General features: G+C 41.1%; 1 protein-coding gene across 8 annotated transcripts in view; it reads right to left on the bottom strand.

Annotated features, from left to right (window-relative positions):
- Window positions 1–25,637, bottom strand: part of cep57l1 (centrosomal protein 57, like 1) — a 70,762-nt gene that overhangs the window by 9,112 nt on the left and 36,013 nt on the right. For all 8 annotated transcript variants that reach the window (XM_043687096.2, XM_087982954.1, XM_087982949.1 and 5 more), the window contains 7 exons: window positions 23,182–23,352; window positions 16,191–16,312; window positions 12,090–12,206; window positions 11,305–11,382; window positions 8,964–9,056; window positions 5,499–5,576; window positions 3,567–3,826 (listed from right to left, as the gene is read on the bottom strand). In XM_043687096.2, the coding sequence (XP_043543031.2) occupies window positions 3,567–3,826; window positions 5,499–5,576; window positions 8,964–9,056; window positions 11,305–11,382; window positions 12,090–12,206; window positions 16,191–16,312; window positions 23,182–23,352 (919 nt within the window). The remainder of the gene's footprint in view (window positions 1–3,566; window positions 3,827–5,498; window positions 5,577–8,963; window positions 9,057–11,304; window positions 11,383–12,089; window positions 12,207–16,190; window positions 16,313–23,181; window positions 23,353–25,637) is intronic.

Genomic DNA, 25,637 nt, shown 5'->3' with positions numbered 1-25,637 from the left:
GCTGAAGGACCCTCAGCGCTCGAAATTGTCTGACATGTTTGAGATACTTGCTGTGTGTGTGGATGAGAGCAAGGGCTGTGGGGTGGATGATCAAATGGACCATAGCACCTTGGTACAGAGAGCCATTTAATGGGGGGGGGGGGTGCGAAATGGAGAAAAGAGAAGTGTAGTCAGGAGAATAAATAGTGTTCTCTGTAACCAAGATCGAGAGTCCCAAAGGCTATGTTGCCTGCCCAGTGCCTAGGCTCAGAATACCTCAACTGGGTTGCACAGGAACTTAGAATGGGAGGGAAAAGATTAAGTCATGGCCCACATAGGTGACAATGATATAGGTTGAAAGAGGAAAGAAGTTCTGAGGAGGGGATATGAGCAGCTAGGGGTTAAATTGAAAAGCAGAACCAAATAATAACCTCCAGATATTACCAGAGTCACAATTGGTACAGGGGCAACAAGATTAAAGAGATAAAATATGTGTTTTAAAGATTGGCATGGGAGAAATGGGTTCAAATTCATGAGACATCGGTATCATTCATTGAAAAAAGTTGAGGAGGATCCAGAGGAGATTTACAAGCATGATCACAGGGATGAAGGACTTGTCATATGAGGAGTGGTTCAATACTCTGGGGCTATAATCTATGGAGTTTAAAAGGTTGAAGGGAGAATCTCAAATGAAACTTACAGAATACTGAGGGGGCTGGATAATGTGAACATGGTGAAGATGTTTCCATTAGTAGGAGACAGTAGGACCCGAGGGCACATCCTCAGAGTAAAGGACTACACTTTCGAGCAGAGATAAGGAGAAATTTCTTCAGCCAGAAGGAACTCATTGTCACAGAAGATTGTGGAGGCCAAGTCATTAACTGAGTTTAAGACAGACAGTTAGATCCTTGACAAGTAAGGGGATCAAGGGTTACAGGGAGAAACATATCAGCCACGATAGAATGGTAAAGGAAACATGTTGGGCTGAATGGCTTAAGTTTGCTCCTATATTTTATAGCCTTATGGGGAAGGGCTCAGCAGAGGTTATTTAAGGTTCCAGAACAAGTAATAGAACAAGGAGGGCTCAGGAATTTATCTTCAGATATAGGACAATTATATGAAGGGGGGTAGTCAACACAGAATTAAACATGTTACACATGAATGCATGCAGTATACAAAAGAAGGTAAATGTGCTTGTTGAACAGATTGGAATTGGAGGGTATAATGTTGTGGGTATCATAGATGTGGTTGCGAGGAGATTAGGGTTGGAAACCAAATATCCAAGGAGATGCATCCTATCAATAAGTCAAGCAGATAGGAAAAGGGGGCAGGGCTGCCTTGCCAGTGTGAAATGAAAGTAAACCGACAGCAAGTGATATAGAGTTGGAAGCTGTAGAATCTGCATCAGTAGAGTTGAGGAACCACAGAGGAAAAAAGACTCTAATGGAAGTTTATACAGGCTTCTTAGCAGTAGTCAGTATGTGGAGAAGAAATACAATCAGGAGATTTAAAAGGCATGTAAGAAAGACACAATTACAATGATCACTATGCAGGTGGACTGGGAATTCCAGAATTTTGTCTCAGCAACAATGAAGGAATGGCAATATATTTCCAAGTCAGAATGTTGACTAGTCTGGAGGGGAACTTGCAAATAGTATAGTGTTCCCATTTTTCTCCTTCCCTTGTCCCTCTAGATGGAAGAGGTTGTGGGTTTAGAAGGTGCTGTCAAAGGATGTTTGGTAAATTCCTGCCGTATATCGTGTAGATGGCTACCCATACTGGTGCTACTCAGCATTGTTTGTGGAGTGTGTGGATACTTGCGGACATGGTGCCAATCAAGCAGGGTGCTTTGAAATAGATGGTTTCAAGCTTCTTGAGTGTTGTTGGAGCTGCACTCATCCAAGTAAGTGGGGAGCATTCCAGTACATTCCTTGCACTTAATGAACACGGCCTGGGGAGTCAGGAGGCCAGTTACTCACTACAGTATTCTGCTCTTGTAACCATTGCATTTAAATGCCAAGTCCAGTTTGGTTTTTGATTAATGTTGATAGTGAGGCATTCAGTGATGGTGACACCACTGAATGTCAAGTGATGGTGGTTAGATAGTCTCTCATTGGAGATGGTCATTGCCTGGCATTTGTGTGGCACACGTTATTTGCCACCAGGTAGGCCAAGCCTGGATATTGTCCAGATCTTTCTGCATGTGAAATGGGACTGCTTCAGTATCTAAGCAGCTATGAATGGTGCTGAACATTGCACAGTAGCATTCCCCACTTCTGACTTTATGATGGAGGGAAGGTCGTTGATGAAGCAGCTGAAGATTTTCAAAGTTTGGGAGAAGATTTGTAGCTTGGGTGCTCGTTGTTGTGGTTCTGTTCGCCGAGCTGGGAATTTGTGTTGCAGACGTTTCGTCCCCTGTCTAGGTGACATCCTCGGTGCTTGGGAGCCTCCTGTGAAGCGCTTTTGTGATGTTTCCTCCAGCATTTATAGTGATTTGTATCTGCCGCTTCCAGTTGTCAGTTCCAGCTATCCGCTGCAGTGGCCGGTATATTGGGTCCAGGTCGATGTGCTTGTTGATTGAATCTGTGGATTCAATCTGACCAGCTATCCTTAGTAGTCACATACTCGGATGACAAGCAACATGAGTTCGACTGGGACAACATTACTATTATAGGACAAGCCAAACAGAGAACAGCCAGGGAATTCCTAGAGGCATGGCACTCATCCACAGATTCAATCAATAAGCACGTCGACCTGGACCCAATGTACCGGCCACTGCAGCGGACAGCTGGAACTGACAACCGGAAGCGGCAGATACAAATCACTATAAATGCTGGAGGAAACATCACAGAAGGGCTTCACAGGAGGCTCCCAAGCACTGAGGATGTCACCTAGACAGGGGACAAAACGTCTGCAACACAAATTCCCAGCTCGGCGAATAGAACCACAGCAGCTGAAGATGACTGGGCCTAGGAAAGCAACCAGAGGACCTCCTGCAGAGATGTCCTGAAGTCAGGATGACTGACCTGCAACAAGCCTTTTCCGACATGCCGGTATGACTCCAACCAGCAGAGTATTTGCCCCCTAATTTCCATTGATACCAATTTTGCTAGGGCTCCTTGATCCACACTCTCAATTATCGCCTTGATTCAAGAGCTCTCACTCTCTGGCATAGGAAGCCAATGAACCAGAATATGTTTACAAAAACAGACTGAGCACAAGCGCAGTTATAAATGTTCATAGTGCTTGCTCAGAAATCATATTAAAGCAAGAACAGATGCAACCCTACTTGATTTCAAAACCCAGCTAAAACAAAAGAAATGCACAATTAGAATGTGCTTAAACAACAGGTGCCTAAATTCAACACTGAAATGTTTGGAGATTATCAAAAATTCTAGTATAAGGTGCATAGATTCAACATTAGATGAAAAAAAATGTCTAAAATCCATACCCATATAGAGAAGCTGGCAAATTGAGAGAAATGATTGTCTAGGAGGCAATAAAGACAGTTAAAATGTGGAGTTGGAGATCACCCCGCCCAAGTCTGTACTTTGCTCTCTAGACTGGAGTTGTATTTCTATACTTACAAGCTCATTTGGCCCAGCTCATCTTGTAATGCTAAGAGAAGCTCAGAAAGATCAGTTAGTGAAGAGGATGAGGGACAGGATTCAAATTGTTGATCCCCTTTCTTCACTCTGCCAGGATGAGAAGTTATTTTTCGTGAATTCTTAACAGTCCTTTCAATGGGACGTTTCTGTCTTCCATCAAACTTCATTGTGTTATAATGCTTCATCAGATGGAAAACATTCTGTACATTTGCTGTGACAGAATGGCTGGAACTAACAGACTTGAACACAAAAAGAGCAATTTAAGAATGTATTTAAAAAAAAAAGCAATTTTCTTCACACCAGGATCTCTATACATTTGCTTCCATAGAACTGAACACATTTGATAAGCTGCATAAGACTTTAATGACCACAGTGACTCCAAATGCAGAATAACTTTAACGTGGTGGGCGGCACGGTGGCAGTGGTTAGCACTGCTGCCTCACAGCGCCAGAGACCCGGGTTCAATTCCCGCCTCAGGCGACTGACTGTGTGGAGTTTGCACGTTCTCCCCGTGGCCGCGTGGGTTTCCTCCGGGTGCTCCGGTTTCCTCCCACAGTCCAAAAATGTGCAGGTCAGGTGAATTGGCCATGCTAAATTGCCCCTAGTGTTAGGTAAGGGGTAAATGTAAGGGTATAGGTGGGTTGCGCTTCGGCGGGTCGGTGTGGACTTGTTGGGCCGAAGGGCCTGTTTCCACACCGTAATGTAATCTAATAATGTAATCTAATCTAATCTAATGTCTATATGGGACATGTACTGTAGTCTTAGCTGACATTACTACCCATTTCATTTTATGTAGTTAACTTGAGCAAAACTACTTAATGACATAATTTTAATTGGGAGAGGGGTGGAAAGAAGCTTTCATCAGAACAAGGTACTAACAGTGTGCAATGCACTCACTCATTATCCGCTGAATGCTATCCCGCAGATCTGTGCATTCATAAGGTTAGCCCAGACTCCAATGCTTTTCCCATTGACTTGTCCATTCTAATCACTTGATCCTTCATGTGGATAGGAGTTACATTGAAGCAGTATCCACAGTTTTTTTTAAAATTAGCCGCAGGAAGTCCATGCCCCTATTCCCCATGGATAATGAGCATTTGGTGCGCCACAGAAAATAGGTTTGATTCCTATACTGTGAACATCCACTAAGAGACAGTTGCCATCTCATTGCTCAGTAACCAGATCTCTTAAAACAGAACTTTAAGAGTTCCTTACTTCCTTCTTTTGAAAGTCTTTCAATTTATTTAAAAGTTGAGCAAAGAAACTTGTGCATCCAACCCGTAACACTCCTCCATCATCACTCTTCTAGAGGAGCAAAATTCAATCCAAATTATATATTTCCTCATGGGTAAACAATTGCCACTTATTCTGCATTTCACATTCATTAGTAGAAAATGGACTATAGTAAGATGTAATAGGCCAAATTTATTCTTACAACTAGGAGAAAGTGAGGACTGCAGATGCTGGAGATCAGAGTGGATAATGTGTTGCTGGAAAAGCGCTGCAGGTCAGGCAGCAACCTGCAATCTTCTTCCTGACCTCTCCGCCCCCACCCCAACTCCAGCCTATCACCCTCATCTTAACCTCCTTCCACCTATCACATTTCCAACACCCCTCCCCCAAGTCCCTCCTCCCTACCTTTTATCTTAGCCTGCTTGGTACATTCTCCTCATTCCTGAAGGGCTCATGCCCGAAACGTCGATTCTCCTGCTCCTTGAATGCTGCCTGACCTGCTGCGCTTTTCCAGCAACACATTTTACAGCTCTTATTCTTACAACTGGGTATAATACCATACTGATTGCTTCACATCACACACTGTCAAACATCACCAGTGCTTGAAATAACAAAGCTTCATTGTCTTCTCTGTATGCAAGAATAGACTGACCAAAAACTTCACTCTGTGAAACTTACAGTGCCAGCGACAAATGGAAATTCTGCATGGCCTGACGAAACACGAGGCGAGCACGAGTTTTCTCTTCTCATCTCATTCTGGAAAAGCAAGCAATTCCTTGTAAAACATCATTAGAAAAGCTAAGAGGCACACTATTTACAATCAGAGAATTTTAGCTTTATCTTTAAAACTTATGAGAACAACTGCCAAGGATGCTGGAATCTAAAATATATATTCTGTTTAGCATTGAAGTTTCCCACCAGAGCATATTCTGCATTCTTCTCACCCCCAGGACTTTATCAAAGTGGTGTTCAACATTAAATTCATCAGCTGGGGAGGAGTGGGAGTAGCATAATAATCAGTTTTCCTTGCCCATGTTTGACCAATGCCATGAGGTTTCATACAGTCCAAAGTCAAGGAGCACAAAGAGACCCCATAGAGAGACAGACATAACAGGGTACCCACGGTCACATCTTTGACCAGAGGAAAAAGTGAGAGGAATTTTAAAAATGACGTTCAAAGTGAGGACAAACTCAGCTAGGTTCACGGGGGATGGTATTGGATAGGAATGGCAGTGGATAGGGATGGCTCAGGTCTTCTGAACCAGTCCCGAGACCATGTTGATGGGGACGGACACGTAAAGGGATTACATGTCTATGGTGAAGAGGAGGCAGATGGTGTCTGCAAACTGGAAATTTTGAAACCAGCATAAAGCATCAGGAGAATCGTGGATGTAAGTGAGTAGGAACTAGATGAGGGAACATATAAAAAAAAGTCGTGGTAGGAAGGAAGAAGTTCCAAGGGGCAGGTATAGGCAGTCCTATTTGTGGTCTCTGGGGAGAGGGGTGAAACTAGCTGGGGGACTAGTAGCCAGGAGGTTGTCGCAGGGAGATCCCCAGTTGAGATGATGTTGATGACAGTCGTGGACACAATGGCCTGACCCTCGATAGTAGTGCCATGGTCCTGGGGAAGACAGTAGGTGGTGTCCAAGAGCTAGCGCGTAGCCTTTGCAATGTAGAGGTCAGTATGCCAGACAACAGTACCACCCAGTCAGCATGTTTGGTGACAAAGTCAAGACTGGATCTGAGAGCATGGAGTGTAGTCAAGTTAGAAGGAAATAGGTTCAATTACGAGAGGAGGAGCAGAAAATTAAGGCAATCAATGTTGCATAAACAATTCTCAATAAAAGTGTCAAGAGCAGGTAAAAGGCCAAAGGAAGGGGTCTAGGTGAAGGGAGAATATCGGAGGTGGTGAAGGTGTCAGTGGGATGGCTCTAGGCCTGTGGAAGATTTGGCAGCATTAATACATACACAGGAGGACACCACTTGGTCCATTCTCTTCAAGATCTTTGCACAAATAAATGCAAGGGCATGTCGTAATTGGGCACTGGAACTATATCTTCAGAAGCCTGATGATATGCTCAGTGGTGATCTTGTGAGCAGTTGGCTTTGGTTATAGCACTTCTATGGGTCTGCCGCAGGCCCCCCAGAATACATTCATAGAGTTCTGCACTATGGACTGCACTAAACACTATATAGGACAAACAGGAAGACAGCTAACAATCCGCATACATGAACATCAACTAGCCACGAAACAACACGACCAGCTATCCTTAGTAGCCACACACGCAGACAACAAGCAACATGAATTCGACTGGGACAACACTACTATCATAGGGCAAGCCAGACAGAGAGCAGCCAGGGAATTCCTAGAGGCATGGCATTCATCCACAAACTCCATCAACAAACACATCGACCTGGACCCAATATACCAACCACTATAGCGGACAGCTGAAACTGACAACCGGAAGTGGCAGGGACAGACCACTATAAACACCGGAGGAAACATCAAAGAAGCGCTTTGCAGTAGGCTCCCAAGCACTGATGATGTCGCCTAGCCAGGGGACGAAACGTTTGTAACAAAAACTTCCAGCTCGGCGAACAGAACCACAACATAGAGTTCTGGTAATAGCAAGAGGAGCTGTGGCACTCAGTAGTACCGTACAATGACTGAGTCAAGGGAGCTATCAGATTAGTGAGACCACACAGGCAGAAAGTTCTTGAATATATGGTTACATCTTTAGGGAATAAACATCCTCCCAGTTGATGAAACTCACTGGCTGTTCATTCAGTGTCTTGATAGCCACATGGTTGCAACTAATGGCGCTCTGCAACTGTTGGAATTAAGAGATGGAGACAAATCTATGCCCTCTATGCCTGCAAAGCCACATTTATTTGAAATTACAAATATGGCAGTGATTTTTGAGTTGCAATTTTGTGCTTTCACATATGAACTAGATGCAGTCTTCTTCAGCCGCAATGCCCTCTCATTTTCAGGTAGCTTTGTTCTCGACATAATCTGTGCCAAGGGGATGACCTTTATTGCATTCTGCCACTCATTCCTTTCCTCTACATGAGCGCTGCATCAGTTCCTGCAGATGCAGAATATCATTATCCACTTAGTGGGCGGCACGGTGGCACAGTGGTTAGCACTGCTGCCTCACAGCGCCAGAGACCCGGGTTCAATTCCCGCCTCAGGCGACTGACTGTGTGGAGTTTGCACGTTCTCCCCGTGTCTGCGTGGGTTTCCTCCGGGTGCTCCGGTTTCCTCCCACAGTCCAAAGATGTGCAGGGTTAGGTGAATTGGCCATACTAAATTGCCCGTAGCGTTAGGTAAGGGGTAAATGTAGGGGTATGGGTGGATTTCGCTTCGGCAGGTCGGTGTGGACTTGTTGGGCCGAAGGGCCTGTTTCCACACTGTAATCTAATCTAATCTTAATCCCATGCCCGGCTATTGCTTTGTTTGTAGTCACAATGTTTAGTGGCCTACCCCTCCACAAGTTCTCAATCCTTGAAAGGTCACAATTCCTCCGTTGACAGGCCACTTGTTCATCTAACAATAACAGGATAACATTGGCTAACATTCAACTGTGCACCCTGTAGTGGATCTATCAAAGTGTATAGTACAGCCATGACTGGCTCCATACATTGTTGCCACCTTTATGTATTCGGCTTGTTTCAGAGCCATTGTATAAATCATGATTACTCACAAAGCACAAAACTGGCTCTCCATAATGTAGCCAGTTATGGAGCAAAATAAACAGTCTTTATTTGGTATGGAACAGAATTAGGCAGGTTACGGAGTCCTGTCTTCCACACCGAAGCAAAATCACAGACAACCAAAATGGCAACAGCAAACCAGTCGCCAGAACTAAATGGTGTACCTGTATTTTTCTGCTCTTACCTCACTGATGAGAAAATTCTACTAAGTTGATTAATATAGTTAGTCACATCCAAATTAAAATTTATAGACTTATAATCTGGACATAAATAAGAATCTATTTTCTGTCCTTGTATAGGACATTGAATAGGGAATATCTAAAAATGTGAAAACAATTTATAAAGACTTGCTTGAAATTGAAGCTGTAAAGATGCAGTAACAGTTGCCTTTATTTACAAATAATTTCAGTCAGTGCTCCCTCTCACCTTTGTAATGTCTTTCCTTTTCTTGGTTTTCTTCTTTTTCTTTACAGAGCACGATCCCATAAGTATTCTGTTTATTTCGAGTCCAGTCTGAAGCTGGAAAGAAACAGAAGTATTAAATAGAATTTCTAAAATGCTCAAGTCTTGTGCAATACTTTTGAAATCTAGATTTAAGTTGGACACTTTTATTTAGACATTATAAACATACCAGTTTGTTTCATGATGAATTTTCAAAAATTTGGAAGGATAATAAAAGTGAGATCAACACAGTTTAAGTACATCATTTAGATACTAAAATATTCAATTATGACATATTAGTAAATCCTGTGAGGATTTTGCAATGTTCTAAACAAATCTTCATTTCATTTTAGTTCCAGGTTTTCACTGGCCAGCTTAACAATTATTAAATAAACAACCACATATTTGCAAATGGTACTACATAGCTTACACACTAAATAGCTCTTCAAACATGGAGCTGTAGCATGACCTAATACGATTTATGAATTCCCTACTGGGTGTATCATTTCTCATCCATAGCCACGTTTAGAGCATGGGAACAGTTCAATCGCTGTAACACATTTTATTTAATAATTAATCATTTAATAGTTCCTAAAAGGATTATTATAAAAAAAGCAAACACAAGCCATGAAAACTAGAATGAGAAAAGTGCATTACAATGATCAATTCCCAAATGCTGAAAACAAGTATGATTGAGAAACATTCAACATTAGCAATAAGGTTTGAAATCTGACCAAGTAATTTTGAATCAAAGATATACAAAGTCCCTCCACCTAGCAATATGAGCTCTGATCGAAGACACCTTTTCAAAAGTCAAGCACCTTAACCAACAAGGTACACACTAGCACCTGGCTGAGCACAGCAAAGTCCAAGTTAACCCTTTAATTCATTAGATATAGGACACAGACGTGCACTGTATTATAGCTGGGGCAGTGGGGGCTGTGGAGGCTGGATGGGGCGGGTGAGGGGTTGGGAGAAAATTCTAGCCACTCCAATCTGGTCCAGTCCTTCCCCCTTCACAACCACATTTGCTAATGTGCATGCAGGGTCAGCAAACACAGCCTTTTTTTGTACCAACAAAAAAGAAAAAAAAAATTGGAATAAGATTTAATTTATTCTAAGTTTTCATTCTTCATATTTCAACAACTCTACTGCAGAATTACAAATTTACAGAAATAAATTGTCCAAAAGGATGAGGGGAAATTTGAAAATTGTTTTTTTTAAAAATACTCTGACTTTTACAAGTTATTTTTAAGTATCATATCATAATCATTCTGTGCAGAGATGACATCATAAGCAGTAATTTAAAAATGATCAAAACAAAATACCACAAATACTGGAAATCTGAAAAACTGGCACGAAGTTTGTGATGATAAAAATTGATAGGAAGGCAAGTGATGAGGCTGAGATAAAGAGTCTGCAAAGGGATGCAACGGTTAAGTGAATGGACAAAACCATGGCAGATGGAATAGATTGTGCATAAATACAGAAAATAAGCACTTTGACAGAAAGGAGAATAGAGGAGGTGAATATTATTTAAATGGAGAAAGATGTCAGAAAGGTACAAAACAGGGGAATTTGGGACCCCCTCATCACTGATTCATAAAAAGCTAGAATCCAAGTTCAGTAGGTAACAGGGAAGGTAAATGGAATGTTGGCCTTTATTTGAAAGGAAGTGGAATGTAAAAGTAGGGAGATTGTTCTAAAACCATACAAGGCACTAGACAGACACTAGCTGGAATACTGCGAATAGTTCTAGGTCCCTGATCTAAGGAAAGGCATACTAACATTGGAGGCAGTCCACAGAAGGTTCACTAGGCTGATACTACGTATAAAGGGACTGCCTTATGGAGGGCAAACCATAAGATATAGAAGCAGAAGTAGACCATTTAGCCCACTTAGTCTGTTCCAACATTCAATGAAATTATTGCTGATCAAATGATCCTCCGCTCCACTTTCCTGCCTTTGTACGACAACCTACAATTCCCTAACTGATTAAAAATGTGTCCATCTCAACTTTGAATGCACTTGATGACCCAGCCTCAACAACCCTATGTGGTAAAGAATTTAATACATTCACCACTTTCAACAAGATGAAATTCCTCTTCATTGCCTTCTTAAATGTGTGAGCCTTTTGTCAGCAACTCTGCCTTCTAGTCCTGGACTCTCTTATAAGGAGAAACAACCCTTTCACACATACCCTTTCAACCGTGTATGTTTCAATAAGATTGCTTCTCATTCTTTTATACTCCAGTGAGTACATGGCCAATCTATTCAACCTCTCCTCGCAAGAAAATCAAAAACTTATCTGTTTTTCTCCACTCACCTGAGCTGCTTTATCTTGTATAAGTTTACGCTGATGTTCTTCTTCCTGAAGTTTCTGTCCTAGTTCGTAAATTTTCTTCTAGAATTGAAAGACATTTACAGCAATCTAAAACTGAACACATCATGATAGAAAATTACACTGGAAAAACAAAACCTCCTTTTCAAATGTGATCATCTTGTCTTTTGTTTCTTTGGCAATGAAGAGAACAAAACAAACCAGAACTATATTTTGGGAACCTGCTCATTCACACAGGATTGTGCACGAATCTCAACAACAAACTCAAGCCTTTCATTGTTATTTATATGTTAGCAATTGGCACACCAGGAGACCAGCGCTCAAGCAGTGTCAGTCAATTTCAAAAAATGATTCCCTGAAATTTGCAAAAAACAAATGCAACCTGCTGAAAAACCAAAAGGTAGAGATTTACATTTTTCATTGTTTTGACATTTGAAAAACTTCAGATGAATATCATTGCTGAAGAGGAGCTCATCTACTGCAACTGGATGCTACCAACAACAGATTAGTAAATGCTGGTAAATTAGTAAATACTCACCAGTTTCTAAATCTTATAACAACTTCTGCTACAACATAAAGGGCTTTGAATATTCAAATAATATGGTATTTTTCTCCAATCTTCGGTCATAGGTCGACAGTGAAGAGGTGCCCAGTGCTAACTTTGGAATTTGCCAATATTAGTTTAAGGAATGGAAAATGATTAAAAACATGTTAATCAATTTGGTTCTTGTATATTGTTGTTGGACTTTAAATAAAAATACATTGCTTACTTCAGCTCTGGTCTGTGTTGCATTGACTTTTAAACACTCTTGTTCTAGGATTTCCAGTTTCTCAAGCTTTGATTGCAGTTCTGCATGGTTCCAGTGCCTATCCGTCTGCAGTGAGGTCTAGGTGTCAAAGTATACCATTTACTTCAAGATAAATATTATGGAAAATTGAATAATAAAAAGATTACATTCAAACATTGTTCTCCATCTCATGCTGATGGAGAAATCTTTTCCATGCACACATATCCGAAAAACATTCAGTAAAGCTAATTGAGTTTGCAGCATATGGCATTGTACTATATGCCAACTTAGAGGATGATCTCAGTCAAAGAATGACATAATGAAAAGCAAATGATTCTTCAAATAAAAACATTATCCTAGAGTCAATAGAAGGTTCAAAAATTCTGAAGTGTTTTGATGGAGTGAATACAAAGATACTTTCTTCAGGTTAGAATTAGTAACAAAATTTCATCAATTTAAACAAGTCACGGAAGATCATGGGAAATATTTTTATGTAGACAGTTACTGGAACATAAAATACTTTGGATGCAAAAGTGATAAAGGGCAAAGCCCATTTCATGTTTTAAGTAACTTGTGGACACAGGTCTGATACTGAATGAAATGAGGCTGTAAGTGAGGCCAGATGCCAGATTCCCAATTGCCCCTCTCAGTGAAATGCAAATTACATCCATCAACAAGCACAATGGACATGATCTTCACACCAAGGCAAATAAGCGATCAGCACCACTTTTTGTAAATGGCTTTCTTCGACCTCACAAAGGCATTAAACTCTGAAAACTAGGAAGGATTCAGGATCATCCTCCTCAAATTTAGCTTCCCACAGAAGTGTGTCACCATTCTCCCCCTACTGCAAGACATTAAAGCCAAGATCCTCAGAAACTGAGCCACTGTATGTGCAAACTGGGGTTGAGCAAGGTGACGTTATCACACCAATGTTCTCCACCTTCTTTGCCACAACATTCCACTTATTATGATCAGTCTCCAGGAAAGGTTCCCCAAATTCTAAGTGCTCCAAATAGGATACTACAAACCATTAAGCTTCCCTTGTCGATAGCTTTCTTCCTAAATAACTGCACAGAGGCCGGTATCCGATCACCAAATCACCCTTGCTTTAGAGTACATGGGCTCTGACCAGCCAACCCTGAGCCTGTCCCGAGAATGAGGAGACTCTCAATCTCCTGTCAGCCAGGGTTCCCTGATTGGGTTTGTTAAGCTGGACCAAAATCTCAATCAATGAGATCCACCTAGCCATGGGTCCAATCACTACACCTCTAGAACCAAATAAATTTGTTTTAAAAAAGGGGCCAATTTAACTAAGTTTTTAATGAATTAATAAAATAAGAGTTAGTTTATTAGTTATTAAACATGAGAAGAAATAGTAACACAACACATTGCATACAGATTTGCAGAGTCCAAAAAGATTTTTTTTTAAAAGTGTATGATCAGTCTTTGAATTGTTCTTGAAGAGCAAATGGTTGAGGTTTCTGGCCATTGAACTGGATATCACTGATAACATTAACAGTAGCAGTTTCTTAGTTGATTTGGAGATTTGTGGCTTTGGTTGCTTGATCGAGATTCTTCTGCTCTTACCCCTTTCAACAATGGCTGGTGGTAACTGGCTTCTAGCACTTAAACCGAGTCCTTCTATTGTACTGTTTTCTTTTGACTGCCTTGTTGATTAGTTTGTTTCCAGCACTAGGTACGAAAGAGAACTTATTTTTTGTTTTTACCTGTACGGCAGAGGTTTTTAAATGGCTGTTCTCAGAGCTGTGACCTTCACAGCACACTAGGACATCAGGCTAATTATACACACAAGAGAAAGCAAGGACTGCAGATGCTGGAGATCAGAGTTGAGACGGTGGCGCTGGAAAAACACAGCAGGTCAGGCATCATCTGAGGAGCAGGAGAATTGACGTTTCGGGCAAAAGCCCTTCAGCAGGAAAGATGAAGGGCTTTTGCCTGAAACGTTAATTCTCTTGCTACTCGGATGCTGCCTGACTTGCTGTGCTTTTCCAGCACCACACTCTACTAATAATACACAGACTAGTGTTGCAGTCCATTTTATTAATTCTTTCTTCTATATATTCCTGGAAGGACAAAACACAACAATTCTGCAAGAAGTGACTCTCTGTTAAGGGACAGAAGACCATCAGCACCCTCATTAACACCTCCTGTTATATTTCTCTCTATTTGAAGTTATCCTGATATTAGCGTGAGAAAGTGGGATTATTGTAGATAGTAGCATAATTTTGGCGGTACAGACTCAACAGGCCAAAGAGCGTTTTCTGTATAGTATGATTCGATGATCTCCAGTTGAGATATTCCATTGGTCCCACACAAGTCTCTGCCAAAAAGCAACTAAATTAACTTCACATTTTGGCTGAAGCAGACTTATTTTACAAAAGATATTTTGAAATTAAAAGCTATAATGTCCATGGTATTTGTGAAACCTGCATTGCCTCTAATCCAGAACCAAGACAGTCTGACCTCTAACAGAGCTGCAGCACATAGACATTGCTTGCATGTGCGCACAAACTTAGAAACTGAGCTTTAATTTATTAAATCATTCATAGAGGTAGATGGGAGAATGGGTATTCGGATAAACATTCCAGAAACAAAAGTCCTCAACCAGCCTGCTTCCACAGTGCAACACTGTCCTCCAACTATCAAGATCCCCAGCCAGCCACTGAACAACACTGATTAATTCCCATACCTTGGGGCCTTTTCTCAGCAAGGGTTAACATCAACGATGAAATTCAACATTGCTTCTAGTGATCTAGTGCAGTCTTTGGCCATCTGAGGAATAAAGTGTTTGATGACAAAGGCCTCAAACTCAGCATCAATGTCATGGTCTACAGAACATGGCATAGTGCTACCTGCCCTACTTGGTGTGTCAGAAACATAGCCAATGTACAGCTAACATCACAAATTACTAGAAAAATATCAGCAATGATGTCTCTAGAAAATCCTGCAAATCCAACAGTGGGATAGATGCTCCAATACCATTGTCTTCTCTTTAGCCAATATGTCCACCATCGAGTCACTGGTCACTGTTAATCAGCTGTACTGGACAGGCCACAATATCTGCATACCTGACAACTTCTAAAACAAGTTCTCTACTCTAAGCTTCATCACAGCAAGTGATTATTGGGAGGCACAGAAAACACTTCAAAGATGTTCTCAAAACCTCAGTGAAACAAATGCAATTTCCCCAGAGACTCATGGGAATCCCTTGTCCAAGGGAACACAAACTTTCACATTACTGAAGTTTTGCTACCCCCCAGCACTGAATCATCAGTGGAAGCACCCAGCCCATTTCTTGAAAAATATCCAGAAGTGCGTTTATATACAATTAATGTTTCTATCACCAAATTACAAGTAATATATTCTTAAGGTATCAACCGTCATGAGCATATCACCCATGTTTTCAACTGAATAATTTACATCCAAAGTCTGTTAAGGGCATTCACCTCTTTTTTCTTCATGTCCCCTAATTTTGGGAACCTCTTTATTTGTAAATTAAGTGCTTTGGATTCAATGAGTTTCTTCTTCTGACAATTCCAAATCATGAACAAATCTCTTCAGGTAACTTTTATCAATCAATGTGAAGTCTTTCAATCCACCATAGTATAATCAGTTAAGCTCTCCACACATGATGCTGTAAAAAGACCAAGCCTTTGGTCAATTTATCCAAATATCTCAAAATGTTTTAACAATGCTCTTGAAATGTTTTGAGGTGTATTGCTGTGTTAAACGTGTTACATAAAGGCACTTAGTCAGCATTGTTTGTTTGGTGGCCTTCTCTTGACGATATACATCTGTCAAAGATTTGTGAAGGTAATACAATATACATGCTGTCTACCGATTATCAACAAATGCTAGCAGATATACACTCCCAAACTGCTTGTAGAAGAGAACGTGGAACCTACTCAGGATGCATTGCATGAGGCGCAATTAGTTGTGGGAATGAAGTCACAAGCAACTGGTATACACAGTATGGCTCTGGATGCACACATGAAGCCATTTTTTAACAACATGCAATGCACAACCCAAATAAAGAGAATAGTAATTTGCCACATTCACCTGTTTTTCCAATAAAATGTTCTTCTCCGTTTCTGTATGGTCCACCATTGTTCTCATATATTCTAATTGTTTCTCCAGAAGTGAGCAGCGGTCTTCAACATTTGCCAGTTGGACAGCAAGTTCTGAATAAAGAACAACAGTTAAGTTGTCTAGAACTGGTTTAATAATGGAGTTTTGTTTCATTCTTTAACGAACCAGTGGATTTCTCAACTTCCTTCTCCAAGTCTGAATATTTTTGCCTTATCTTTTTAATGCCTGTAGAGTGGCTGAGCCTCAAAATCTCAGCAGGGAAATTATGTCATAACTTAAAAGCATATCTCCTGCTTGTTATGTACCACAGAGAATCAGGTCAATCATCACATCAGTATTGGGGTTTAATGCTACATGAGAGCAGCAGTCATGATTCCATATCCCCATCATTCAACCACATATTCACGCTGTTATAAAGTCAGAGAATCATTGGATGTATAGCATGGAAACAGACCCTTCAGCCCAACCTGTCCTTGTCAACCAGATATCCCAACCCAATTTAGTCCCACCTGCCAGTACCTGGCCCATATCCCTCCAAATCCTTCCTATTTATATACCCATCCAGATGCCTTTTAAATGTTGCAATTGTACCAGCCTGCACCACTTCCTCTGGTGGCCCATTGCATACACTCACACCCTGTATGAGAAAACATTGCCCCTTAGGTCTCTTATATCTTTCCCCTCTCACTCTAAACCTATGCCCTCTAGTTCTGGACTCCCCCACCCCAGGGAAAAGACCTTGTCTATTTACCCTATCCATGCTCATGATTTTATAAACCTCTATAGGGTCACCCCTCAGCCTCTGACGCCTCAGGGAAAACAGCCTGAGCCTATTCAACCTTTCCCTATAGTTCATCCTCCAACCCTGGCAACATCCTTGTAAATCTTTTCTGAACCCTTTCAAGCTTCACAACATCCTTCCAATAGGATGGAGACCAGAATTGCACACAATATTCCAACAGTGGCCAACCAATGTCATGTACAGCCACAACATGACTTCCCAATTCCTGTACTCAATACTCTGACCAATAAAAGGAAAGCATACCAAACATCATCTTCACCATCCTATCTAGCTGCGACTCTACTTTCAAGAAGCTATGAACCTGCAATCCAAAGTCTCTTTTTTCAGCAACACTCCCCAGGACCTTAACATTAAGTCTATAAGTCCTGCTAAGATTTGCTTTCCCAAAATGCAGCACCTCACATTTACCTAAATTAAACTCCATTTGCCACTCCTCAGTCCAATGGCCCACCTAATCAAGATCCCATTGTAATCTGAGGTAACCTTCTTCACTGTCCACTGCACCTCCAATTTTGGTGCAAACTTACTAACTATACCTCTTAATCTCACATCCAAATCATTTATGTAAATGAAGAAAAGTAGTGGACCCAGCACCGATCCTTGTGGCATTCCACTGGTCACAAGCCTTCAGTTTGAAAATGAACCCTCCACCACCACCTTTTGTCTTCTACCTTTGAGCCTGTTCTGTATCTAAATGGTTAGTTATCCCTGTATTCCATGTGATCTTAACTTGTTCACCAGTCTCCCATGGGGAACCTTGTTGAATGCCTTACTGAAGTGCACATAGATCATGTCAACCGCTCTGCCCTCGTCAATCCTCTTTGGTACTTTTTCAAAAAACTTAAACAAGTTTGTGAGACGTGATTTCCCAAACACAAAGCTATGCTGACTATCCATAATTAGTCCTTGAATTCCCAAATACACGTACATCCTGTCCCTCAGGACTCCCTCCAACAACTTGCCCGACATCAGGCTCACTGGTCTATAGTTCCCTGGCTTGTCCTGACCACCTTTCTTAAATGGTAGCACCAAATTAACCAACCTCCCATCTTCTAGCACCTCACCTGTGACTATCGATGATACAAATGTCTCAGCAAGAGGCCTAGCAGTCACTTCCCTAGCTTCCCATGAAGTTCTAGGGTACACCCGATCAGGTCCTGGGCATTTATCCACTTTTATGCATTTCAAGAGATCCAGCATTTCCTCCTCAGTAATATGAAAATTTTTCAAGATGTCACCATCTATTGCACCATATTCTATATCTTCCATGTCCTTTTCCATTGTAAACATCAATGCAAAATACTCATTTAGCATCTCCCCCATCTTAAGTGGCTCTACATAAAGGCCCTCTTGCTGATTTTTGATGGGCCCTATTCTCTCCCCCGTTATCCTTCTGTCCTTAACGTATTTATAAAAACCCTTTGGATTCTCCTTAACTCTATTTGCCAAAGCTAACCCATGCCCCCTTTTTGCCTTCCTGATTTCCCTCCTACTGCCTTTACACTTGAAGAATTCTCTCTCTCTCTCGTCTATACCCGAGATATGCTTCCTTCTTTTTCTTAACCAAAACCTCAATTTCTTTAGTCATCCAGCTTTCCCTACACATACCAACCTTTTCTTTCACCCTAACAGGAATATACTGTCACTGGACTCTCATTATCTCATTTCTGAAGACTTTCCATTTTCCAGCTGTTCCTTTACCTGCGAATATTTGCCCCCAATCAGCTTTTGAAAGTTCTTGCCTAATACCGTCAGAATTGGCCTTTCTCCAATTTAGAACTTCAACTTTTAGATCTGGTCTATCCTTTTCCATCACTATTTTAAAACTAATAGAACTATGGTCACTGGTCCCAAAGTGCTCCCCCACTGACACCTCAGTCATCTGCCCTGCCTTATTTACCAAGAGTAGGTCCAGTTTTGCACCTTCTCTAGTAGGCACATCCACATATTGAATCAAAACATTTTCTTGTACATGCTTAACAAATTCCCCTCCATCTATCCTTAACACTATGGCAGTCTCAGTCTATGTTTAGAAAGTTAAAACCCCCTATTATAACCACCGTATGATTCTTACAGATAACAGATCTCCTTACAAATTTGTTTGTCAATTTCCTGCTATTAGAGGGTCTATATTACAATTCCAATACATGAATTTCCCTTCCTATAACTGCCTTCCATCACACCCTCTTGCTCTCATAAATTCCTCATTGTCTCTAACTGTCTCTCCAACCAATCCGCTCGATCTGATCGGATTCGCAACCAACAGCATTTATTGCACATATAATCCTAGGTAACACGCAAACTCTCCCTAAATTCAAACATCAACAAGAAGAGTATATCACTTTACTGAGGACCATTTTTGCTTCTTCCAATTTGCAGACCCAGAAAATAGCACCGTCTTATTTATCTACAAAATACTGTTTCAGGCTAACTTAATACTTATGGCTTAATACTTATGGCGAGTGGAGATCATACTAAAGTATAGTCAAAGGCATAATTAATGAGGATCAAAGGAAACAATATTGATACTTATGGCTTATATTTTTAAGTTTAATCAAGAGACATGTCTCAATAAAACATAATCAAGAAAGAACCCACTCTATTCACTACTGCAGACTTACACCAGAAACTATTTAATTATCTGTTTCTGCGCTGTGACCTCTCCCAAACAGGTTCCTTCAAGATCAGTTGTGAATTTCACTGTTTGTTAATTTTCCCAGACGCACTCTGACGTTCTTAAAAGTCAGCACAATTCCTGCTTCATTGACAAATTCCAATAATACATTGCTTGGCCTCACAACCTGCTGTGTAAAATGTTTCTCCTGCTTTTTGTCCTAAATCTCAATCTGTATTGATCTAAATCCCTCTACCGCCAGAAACAAAATGCTCATTTCCTCTGTTCAAACCCTCCATAACATTAATAAATCTTGATTGTTCCTTGCCAGGAAACTCTGTATTTCATTGACATTTGCCATATGTTTATCCATTTCAGGTGGTGCTTTCAAGCAGCTAAACTCCCAAATTGCTCTATCCTTCCACATCACTTAAGCCTACCTCAAAATGCAATTATTTCTGTTTTTCTACTCTCAGATGTAACTCACATCTGCAAATTGCCTCCCACCTCCAATTCTACTCACTTATCAATATCATTTCCTTTGATCCTCATTAATTATGCCTTTGACTATACTTTAGTATGATCTCCACTAGCCAGAGATCAAACCATTGACTTTCATGGTGATTGACAGCCCTTCGATGCTGAGTAACTACCCTATCTCCTAAAGTTTGCACCTTGCTTGCTAACTTCAGCAAAGCAGGCCTCAGCAATTTGTGAACTCTCATGAAAAACATACCAACACAACTATGCCATCCAAAAACACACAATCGTGTTTGACAAATTTGTTAGAATTCTTTGAGGATATAGCAAGCAGAGTTGATGAAAGGGAACCAGGATATGTTATGAGAAGGTACTTTGTAAGGTGCCATATAAAAGAATAATGCACAATATTGAAGCTCATGGATAACGTGTTCGCATGGATTGGCTAAGAGACAGAAGGATATTAAGTAGCAACGGTCACAATCCTAGGGTTTCAATTATTTACTACCTATATTAAGGACTTGGAGGAGCGGTCAAAGTGTAGTGTATCCAAACTTTCTGATAATACAATAATAGGTGGGGAAGGGCCATGCTGCAATCAGGACATAAAGAATCCGCAATCTTGTTGAATAGCAGGGCAAACTTGAGGGGCTGAATGGCCGACCCCCGCTCCTATTTCATAGGTTCTTCGCTGGCAGCTTTATGACAATTCCCTCATCTTGCACAGCCAGGTTTCAGACAAAAAACATGTTATCAGTTGTTTCCAGTATCAACCATGTGGTCAAGTATCAGTAATTCACTGTTTATCAGGAATTCCCTAACAAAGGATTTGGATGAATTGTATTGCGGTCAAATTTGCCAATGACACAAAGATAGGTAGCAAAGAAGTTGTAAGGAGGACACAATAGTGCACAAAGCAATAGAGCTAGGTTAATTGAGTTGATTAAAGTTTGGCAGATGGGAATATAATGTGGGAAAATGTGAAGTTATCCATTTTGGCAAAGAGAATAGATTAGATTAGATTAGATTAGATTAGATTAGATTAGATTACATTACAGTGTGGAAACAGGCCCTTCGGCCCAACAAGTCCACACCGACCCGCCGAAGCGAAACCCACCCATACCCCTACATTTACCCCTTACCTAACACTACGGGCAATTTAGCATGGCCAATTCATCTGACCCTGCACATCTTTTGGACTGTGGGAGGAAACCGGAGCACCCGGAGGAAAGTGGAATTTTATTTTAAATTTGAGATTGCCAAATATATTTTCCAGACTTATCAGGCTGTCTTAGTACATGAATCACAAGAGGCTAGCAAGTAATTAGGAAACAGAATGATAGTCTTTATTTCAAAGGGGCTGGAGTATAGAAGTAAGGAATTCTTGCTATAGTACAGAAAACTTGAGAGACTGCCCCCAGAAACTGTGAAGTTTTAGTCTCCTAACTTTTTCGTAAAAAGGTGGAATTTACTTGGATTAGATGAAGTTTAGAAAAGATTCACGAGGCTGATTCCTGGAATTAGGACAGATCAATTGGACTTCTTCCTTTCATAGTTTGGAAGAATGAGAGCTGATCTTGTTGAAACGCAAGACGCTGAGAAGGTTTGGCAGATTAGATACTTCCCTTTTGTGGGAGAGTCTAGAACTAGGGACACAGTTTCAAAATATGAGGTTTCATATTTAAGAAGATGAGGAAGAAGTTTTTTGTTGCATAGTTAGTCATCTTTGGAATGCTCTTTCCCAGAGAGCAGTGGAAGTTGCATCATTAAATATATTCAAGGTTGAGTTAAACAGATCTGGTAGGTGGAAGTGGGTACAGCAGATGCTGGAGATTAGAATCAAGATTAGAGCGGTGCTGGAAAAGCACAACAGGTCAGACAGCATCCGAGGAACCGAGAAATCAACGTTTTGGGAAAAAGCCCTTCATCAGGAATGATTTCTGATGATGGGCTTTTGCCCGAAACGTCAATTTTCCTGCTCCTCGGATGCTGCCTGACCTGCTGTGCTTTTCTAGCACCACTCTAATCTTAAAAAGACCAGGGTCAGGTAGGAAAGTGCAATTAAGGCTACAATCAGATCAGTCATTAAATTTATTGAATGACTTACATCAGTTCCTATTTCTTATGATTTTGGTTTATGATTTTGGAATATTCCAGTTGCTGCTGTCAAATATTTGTTAGAGGTAAAAGGTTGGATTGCTAGCCACAGGGAATCAACAGCAGTTTGACCCCTTGATTTATCAGCACAAACTTGATAGGCATAAAAATAATAAAGAAAGAATGGGTCATACAAGAATAGCTTTAAAAAATGTGTAAAAGTGAAGAATGCTCCAGTTCCTCAATGTTACGGCTCTCAATTTACGCAAGTGATCAGTTACCAAATAACAATAAACCACTGACACTACATAAGAAGGAGCATTAGGGAAAATGACAAATTTCACAAATGGAGAAAATAAAATTAGCAATCTCAGCTTCAGACATTTCATCTGAGGGGTTGAACTGATAGAAGTTCGGAGCAGATCACCTTGTCTGCCTTCAATTGGAAAGATAAAAAGGGAGCTCCAGAAATAGTTCTTCACTTTGTCTAGCTTCAGTGAGGGGGAAAAAGGTGATTGGTAAAGAGAGAGGCTATTCCAGATTTCTCAGAGAAACAGGAGGGATCTATTAAAACCAGTGTTTATAGACTGTTGGCATTGACTGTCACTGTTTCTTTTATCACCCTTTGCTAATTTTCATTGCACAATTGTTGGTAGTGTTAAAATTGAAATCAGGAGATTACGTGAGGAACACAGGCACAGACCAACCTCTTAAGCAGTGCCTAACTAAACTGCATGAGTATCTTTATCACACATACATGAATTGAAAATGATGGCTTATTACCTTCAAAGTGGGCAAATAGAGATGGACCTTAAACAATGATCTTTCCATGCAGGAACATTATATAGATTTATTTTAAAACTTGGTTGCATTCTGGAGTATGGCTTTGCTTTACTTTCTGGCTGAAGTTGGTGATTAAAATATTTTTAAGTCCAAAACAATTGCACAAAGCAAAACTACTCATTCACCATTAGATACTTCCTTCTCGATTCTGGTGTTATTTTTCTTTCCACGCTCTGGTCTATGTGTGCACTGAACGGATTCATAGCTCAGACTTTGCATTTTCTTTTCAGCTTCTGCACGTTCCACCTCTAAAAGCCGAATCTTTTCCTGAAGATTTTTCAAAGCCGAAACTATAGCTAGAAACAGAGAAAAATACTCAATAGTGAGAAAAACAGACATGGTAGCGTGCCTGTCATTCTAATGTAGGCTAGACAGTCCCTGCCCCTTCCCCTGCAACCGCAGGAGGTGCAAGACTTGCGCCCACACCTCCCCACTCACCTCCCTCCAAGGCCCCAAAGGAAACTTCCATATCCGCCACAGATTCACCTGCACCTCCACACATATCATCTATTGCATCCTCTGCACCCGATGTGGCCTCCTCTATATTGGGGAGACAGGCCGGCTACTTGCGGAGCGTTTCAGAGAACACCTCTGGGACACCCGGACCAACCAACCCAACCACCCTGTAGCTCAACATTTCAATTTCCCCCTCCCACTCCACCAAGGATATGCAGGTCTTTGGAATCCTCCATCGTCAGACCACAATAAAACGACGGTTGGAGGAAGAACGCCTCATCTTCCGGCTAGGAACCCTCCAACCACAAGGGATGAACTCCGATTTCACCAGTTTCCTCATTTCCCCTCCCCCCAGCCTGTCTCAGTCAAATCCATCAAATTCAGCACCGCCTTCCTAACCTGCAATCTTCTTCCCGACCTCTCCGCCCCCACCCCAGTCTGACCTATCACCCTCACCTTGACCTCTTTCCACCTATCACATTTCCGACGCCCCTCCCCCAAGTCCCTCCTCCCTACCTTTTATCTTAGCCTGCTGGACAAACTTTCCTCATTCCTGAAGAAGGGCTTATGCCCGAAACGTCGATTCTCCTGTTCCCTGGATGCTGCCTGACCTGCCGCGCTTTTCCAGCAACACATTTCCAGCTCTGATCTCCAGCATCTGCAGACCTCACTTTCTCCTCATAGACTTTTGGATAGTCAAAACGTATGGTGTGGAAAAGCACAGCAGGTCAGGCTGCATCCGAGGAGCAGGAGAGTCAATGTTTTGGGCATAAGCCCTTCCTGATGAAAAATCGACTCTCCTACTCCTTGAATGCTGCCTTGGCTTGTTGTGCTTTTCTAACGCCACACTTTTAGACTCTGACTCTTCAGCAGCTGCGGTCCTCACTTCCTTCTAAACTTTTGAGGAGGAAATCAGCTTAGATCCTAATTAAGTTCCCAATCTGGTTAATTCCACAAATTTAGAATTAATTTTACTTGAAGAAGTCACAGAATGGTTGTCACAAGGGTAATTTTGATTAGTCTAGACACAGACCAGAGTAGCCACAATAACGTTTTTAAAACAAAAAATCATTCTCGGGATGTTGGCATCACTGACTAGGCCAGCATTTATTGCTTATTCCCAATTACCCTGGAAAAAGTTGTGAAGTGCCTTCTTGAATCACTTAGTTCTTGTAGGGACTCCCACAATGGTTTTAAGAAGGGACTTGCAGGTTTTTGATCCGGTGACAGTGAAGGAACAGCAAAATGAGTCAGGTCAGGAAAGTGTGCAACGTGGCAAGTAACTTATTTATTGGTGTTCCTTTAGATCAGGAGAGAGGCAAGTGAAGATTTAATGGAGCTGTTCAAAATTAAGGGATTTTTAGAATTAATATACATAAACTATTAATGACTGCTTTATAATTGGTAACCAGAAGAGGTGACAAAAACCAAGACAACACACACAAAATTATTTGTGACAAGGAATGATGCCATATTATAGCACTTTTAGGATCTGCAGTGAAATGCAAATACATCTGGGCCACTTTAAATGGGTGGAATCATTAGACTTCAAGTGGCTAAAAACAAGTAGTCTCCCTTTGCACACCTTCCATTAATGTCAAGACAGTGGAAAAATGCATTTGTATAAATTCACCAAAGTGACCTCAGTATTTCAGCATTGAATGCAGTTGCTGTACATAATACAGGTCGACCTTGCTGGTTTACATACTTACAAAACAAAAGATTACAGCAGTGCTTCAAACTATTTGTGTTGCTGAACAAAGACACCTTGGAGTGCAGGTTCATAGCTCCTTGAAAGTGGAGTCGCAGGTAGATAGGATAGTGAAGGCGGCGTTTGGCATGCTTTCATTTATTGATCAGAGTATTGAGAACAGGAGTTGGGAGATGATGTTGCAGCTGTACAGGACATTGGTTAGGCCATTGTTGGAATATTGCATGCAATTCTCGTCTCCTTCCTATAGGAATTATGTTGTGAAACTTGAAAGGGTTCAGAAAAGATTTACAAAGGATGTTGCCAGAGTTGGAAGATTTAAGCTATAGGGAGATGCTGAACAGGCTGGGGCTGTTTTCCCTGCAGTGTCGGAGGCTAAGGGGTGACCTTATAGAGGATTACAAAATTATGAGG

Source organism: Chiloscyllium plagiosum, unplaced genomic scaffold, assembly GCF_037043375.1.
Source record: "Chiloscyllium plagiosum isolate Xiang-an unplaced genomic scaffold, Cpla_swu_hap1 HiC_scaffold_3, whole genome shotgun sequence".
Taxonomy (NCBI): Eukaryota; Metazoa; Chordata; class Chondrichthyes; order Orectolobiformes; family Hemiscylliidae; genus Chiloscyllium; species Chiloscyllium plagiosum.
Note: the sequence above shows the minus strand (reverse complement) of the source record. Positions and strands in the feature narration are given on the sequence as shown.